Source organism: Vombatus ursinus, unplaced genomic scaffold (assembly GCF_900497805.2).
Source record: "Vombatus ursinus unplaced genomic scaffold, bare-nosed wombat genome assembly UNPS02005412.1, whole genome shotgun sequence".
NCBI classification, from domain to species: domain Eukaryota; kingdom Metazoa; phylum Chordata; class Mammalia; order Diprotodontia; family Vombatidae; genus Vombatus; species Vombatus ursinus.
Genome location: NW_020945190.1, coordinates 1 through 5624, shown reverse-complemented (window position 1 = coordinate 5624; position 5624 = coordinate 1). Strand labels below are relative to the sequence as shown.

At 40.1% G+C, this 5624-nt stretch overlaps 1 protein-coding gene across 1 annotated transcript; it reads left to right on the top strand.

Annotated features, from left to right (window-relative positions):
• Nucleotides 1-211: 211 nt before the first annotated feature.
• LOC114032485 (zinc finger protein 345-like) lies at nt 212-5619 on the top strand (the record flags this gene model as incomplete). The annotated part of the gene is made up of 5 exons (XM_027847795.1): nt 212-515; nt 616-673; nt 748-802; nt 2460-2577; nt 3866-5619. Coding segments are annotated over exons 1-5 (2289 nt in total), but the record flags the coding sequence as incomplete, so codon positions are not given.
• Nucleotides 5620-5624: the final 5 nt, after the last annotated feature.

Below are 5624 nucleotides of genomic sequence, written 5' to 3'. Positions count from 1 at the left end.
GGACAATGTGGTGTCGTTCCCACTAGACACCCCAGTTGCTTCATTGGGTTGTTTGATGGCAGGAACTTAAGGCCCCTCGACCTTCTGGTTTCCCACCTCTGGACGCTCCTTTACTGAGATGCCCAGAGATGAACCTGCACACAAACAACTTCTCTGGTAGCAGAAGATAACTGGAAAATGATCTGGGGCTGTTAGTGGACTGCAAGCTGAGATGAGTCAGCAGCAGGCTATGGTGGCCTTAAGGGAAGCGCTAAGAGTGGAGAAGGGGGAAGGCGAGGGTCTCCTTGCGCCCAGCCTGGAGTGTTGGCTTCTGGGGGCGGCATTCAGAGGCCAGGTCCCTGCCTTCCACTTCACAGCATCCATTCACTGCCTTCTTTGTGTTTTCGTGGGGACATTTATCCTTTTCCAGCCCAGCAATGTCTCTCCCATTCAGCCTGCTATTCCCGAGGTCACTGGCAGTGGCTCAGTAATCACACCTGCCAGCTCTTTCAGTGGGATATACTACGCCTGGCCAGGTGACTGGCACTCCTTGAGGCAGCCAGGGGCTCTCTTCAGATCCCAGTGCTTGTCTTAAGTATCACTTCCTCCTAGTCCCTCTTGTTGAGTCCTTTCCAGCCCCCAGGTCATTCTTCTTGGCCGGGAAACCGAGGAAGAGCTGCTTCATCTTCTTCCCGTCGGCCTCCTTTGGGATGGATCTTCTTTTCCCTGAGCTAGCCTAAAACCAGCCGCCTTTTTGTCATTCCATAGCTGTCCTGGGCAGCCCCAGGACATTCTGTTCTCTCTGTGTCGCACATTCGTAAAGGTCAGGGCTAGTCTGACTTCTCTGTTGTAAACTCTTAAAAGGAGTGTTTTCTTCCTGATGATCCCTCTTTTTCTACCCCAGCACTTGGCTCTGCCTTGTTGGAAGAGTCAGTTCTAGAACAATATTTCCCTTGTTTCATACCTTCCATGCTTTGAAGCGTAAAATTATCAAGGCAAGTTAAGATATCATTAGCGCCTCCATTTTAGTTAGAGAGAACTCCAGCAGATGCCCAGATACCTGAAATCCTCTTATCATTACTGTATGGTGTCCCTGCCAGGCTTGTGATCCATTTCTTTTTTTTTTAACAACATATAATTTTTATTTTTAAATTATTCCAAATTTGACAAACAGCAACAAACACAAGTATTTCAGAATTCAAAGAAAAACATAAAGCATTGCATCAAATCTGTGTTGTGTATAGCTTGTGTTTCTCATCAAAATTAGAGAATAAATTCAGCATATTAATTTGAAAGCTGTCCGGCTTATCTTTGCCTTCTTCTGAATCTCTCTCTGCTCACTTGTTTTTGAAAATTGCTGAGACCCTTTTTTCTTTACTCCCTTCTCTTTTTGGTTTTACTTGCTAGTTTCCTTTCCCCACCCCTCCTCTGAAATTCTTCCTCAATTAAAAACACACACATACCAAGCAAGCAGAGTGAAGTAAAACACGCCCATTGGTTGGTCATGTCTGGAAACAGAGGTCTCAGTTTGCACTTCTAGGTCCTCACCTTCCTCTCGGGCATTACGTAGCCTGCTTCTTCATTGCTTTTCACATCACTTAAGTTTTCCTACGTGCCTCTGAATGCACCCTTTCCCATCTTTTCTTATGGTGTAACAACATACTGCATGTAACAGTGTAATAATACACTCTGATTTGTCCAGCTATTCCTCAATTGATGGGCACCAACCTTATTTCTAGATCTTTCCTATAACAAAAGGTAGTTCTGTCAATATTTTTCTATAAATAAGTCCTTTCCCTTTGATTTTTTTTTTGAGGTGTATGTTTAGTAGTGGTATCTCTTGGGCCAAATTTTGTGACACCCTGGGCATGGTTCCATTGCTTTCCATCATGACGGCACCACTCCATAGCTCCACTCTCATAATGTTGGTGAGCCAGTATTCCTGAAGCCCTTTTATCAGTTGTCATTTCCCCTTCTGCCATTCTCAGTAAGAGGTAGACCCTCAGAGTTGCTTTAATTCACAATTTCTCTGGTTATTTGGGATGCTGAGCATTTGTGTGTGTGTCTGTTAATAGCCTGGATTGTTTTTCCTTTGAGAAAACATCCTTCAGCCATTTATCTAATGAAATGTAGCTCTTGTTCTTATAACCTGACTCATTTTCTTGTATGTGTCAGATGTAAGAGGTTTATTGGAGAAACTAGCTGCACAGATTTTTTTTCCTCCAGTTAATTGTTTCCCTTCGTAGTTAATAACACTGATTTTGTTTTTTTGCAAAATCATTTCAATTTATGTAATCACAATTGTCCATTTTATCTTTTGTGTTCTCTGCATCTTCTTCCTTACTGCTTTAATTTGTTTATAATGTGGCCTTTCATATCTAGGTCATGTCTCCATTTGGAGCTTCTTATGGTAGATGTGGGAGATCTTGAGCTAACCTGGATTTCTCTCAGACTCCTTTCACGAGTTTCTTCTGTGCCAGGCTTGTCCACGTTCACCACAGAGTGCCTTCCCAACATGTCGGGGGCCTTCCTTGCTTTTTCCTGGTATCACAAGGCGTCCATTAGAGCCGTCTTGCTGTCCTTTTGTCTGCTTGCCATGTAAGCTGTACATCTGTCCTATCACATAATTCCTGGACCAAGACCTTCACTCACCAGACTCCCTTGTTGCTTCTGTGTTATGTAGCCTGATCATACCCACCCAGGGCCCTTCCATTGCCCTCAGTGTGGGCTTTGCTTCTTCAGAGGCAATGGTACAGCCACATCTCATTTCCACTTAACAATGCTAGGAAATGAGTAGTATTGAAAAAATGTGACTTTGCTTTCATGAGAAGCTTGGGGTCTGTAAATGCTTTGCGTTCTCAAAGCAATCTAGCTTGCTCGCCTTTTCAACTCAATGCCAAGCTCATTGTCTCTTTACTGTCTATCCCCAACATAGATACTGCTCAGCCAACTCTATAGGACAGTTTCAAAATATACATTGACATCATTTACCCTCATGATCTTTTATCAGTAGATGAATAGGCCAGACTCTTTTGAGAATTTATAAATTTCTTCAGGGACACTCTGCAACAAAGCAGGAGGCTTTGATGTAATGTACAAATGGTATATCTGGAGGATAATAAATAACTACAGAAATCTTTAAAATATCTGGAAGTGAACATCTATAGGACTCACATAATTAGGAATGCAAAATAATTTTGATTGAAATGAAGGAAGTAAATTAGAGACACGTAAAATATTTTTTAAATATTAAATAAATTTAAATGTTTATTTTAATTAAATTTATTATTTTATATTAATTATAATATCAATATAATATAAATTAAATTAATAAAATTAAATATTTGATATTAAATAAAATATTTATGGATGAGATAGGCCAATGCAATAAAAATGACAGTACTTCCTAAATTAATCTACATATTTGATATTGTACCAATTTAGTCATAAAGGGGAATATTTTATGGATTGACATAACAGTAACCAAATTCATAGAGTAACAAAGTGAAGACTATGAAGGGAAATAGTGAATGAACATTTTAGTGAAAGGGATGTAGCATTATAAGATCTCAGTTAAATTGTAAAGTAATAATTATCAAAAATACCTAGTACCGATTAACAGACAGAAAAGTCAGTAAATGGAAAGAACTAATAAGTAATATCCAGAACCCTAATATTTGATAAACACCAAAACATAAACTCCTAACGGAGGGACTACTTATTTAAACAAGAACTTCTGAGAAAAGTATAAAGCAGTTTGATAGAAACAGATGTGTATTAAATCATTTTTCTTTATGGAGGATCCAAAAGGCAGGAAGATGTATTTGGAGAACGGGAATAACAAAGAGGACATTCATGGTTTTGTTTTGTTTTTTATTTCATTCAGATTGGGAGGCTGCTCATGAAGCCAAGGAGTCAGCTCTAAAGCTGGACATGTCAGTAGAAGAATCATTCTGGCAATGTGATGCCACCTTAAGGAGGCATCACAACAGTGAGGAAAGAAAAATAGCCCAAAAGAAACCTGCAAATAAATTGAAAGGCCGCAAATATAACAACTACAACAGTAGCTTCAGTCTAGGGCACATCCCTTTTGCACAACAGACATTATCTGTTGGAATGATTCTCCATAAATGTGATAAAAACAGGAAGCACTTCAGACTGTCTACAGACTTAAGAAAATATAAGAGAATACAGTCAAAGAAGATATTTTCCAAGTATAATGAATATATGAAATTCTTTAAGTATAACTCACACTTTATTGAAAATGGTAGGCTACATAATGGAGAGAAACGCTATCAGTGTAATGAATGTGGGAAGGCCTTCAGCCAGAAAGCCAGTCTTACTCAACATCATAGAATTCATACTGGAGAGAAGCCATATGAATGTAATGTGTGTGGGAAGGCTTTCCGCCAGAGCACAGGCCTTAAGCAACACCGGACAGTTCATACCGGAGAGAAACATTATGAATGTAATCAATGTGTGAAGGCCTTCCGTCTGAGAACACAGCTTATTCAACATTATAGAATTCACACTGGAGAGAAACCATATGAATGTAATGACTGTGGGAAGACTTTCCGCCAGAGTGCGCAGCTTACTCAACACCAAACAATTCATACTGGAGAGAAACCTTATGAATGTGCTGAATGTGGGAAAGCCTTCCGCCTGAGAACATTGCTTATTCAACATCATAAAATTCATATTGGAAAGAAACCTTATAGATGCAGTGAGTGTGGGAAGGCCTTCCGCCTCAGTTCACAGCTTATTCAACATCAGACAATTCATACTGAAAAGAAACCTTATGGATGTACTATATGTGGAAAGGCTTTTCATCAGAGAGCCTTACTTATGCAACATCAGACAATTCACAGTGGGGAAAAGCCTTATGAATGTAACGAATGTGGGAAGGCCTTCCGAAATACCACATGCCTTAGTCAACATCAGACAATCCACACTGGAGAAAAACCTTATGAATGTCATGAGTGTGGGAAGGCCTTCCGACTGAGCGCATATCTCATACGGCATCAGAGAATTCATACTGGAGAGAAACCTTTTACATGTAATGACTGCGGGAAGGCCTTTACTCATAACGCAGGACTTTCATTGCATAAAAGAATTCATGCTGGAGAGAAACCATATGAATGTGATGAATGTGGGAAGGCCTTCAGACGAAGATCAGGGGTTGTTGAACATAAGATAATTCATACTGGAGAGAAAACTTATAGCTGTAATGAATGTGGCAAGGCTTTCCGCTGGAGAACAGGACTTATCCAACATCAGAGAATTCATACTGGAGAGAAACCTTATAAATGTGATGTATGTGGGAAGGCCTACCGTTTAAGCAAAGGACTTACTCAACATCAGAAAATTCACACTGGAGAAAAACAATATGGCTGTACTGATTGTGGGAGTGCCTTCCGCCTGAAAAGACAACTTACTCAACATCAAAAGCTTCACAGTGGCGAGAAGCGTTATGAGTGTGATCAATGTGGGATGGTCTTCTGCCAGAGTAGAACCCTTATTCAACATCAGAGAATTCATAGTGGAGAAAAACCTTATGAGTGTAGTGAATGTGGGAAAGCCTTTCGCTTGAAGACACGCCTTAATGAACATCAGACAGTTCACACTGGTGAAAAACGCTTTGAATG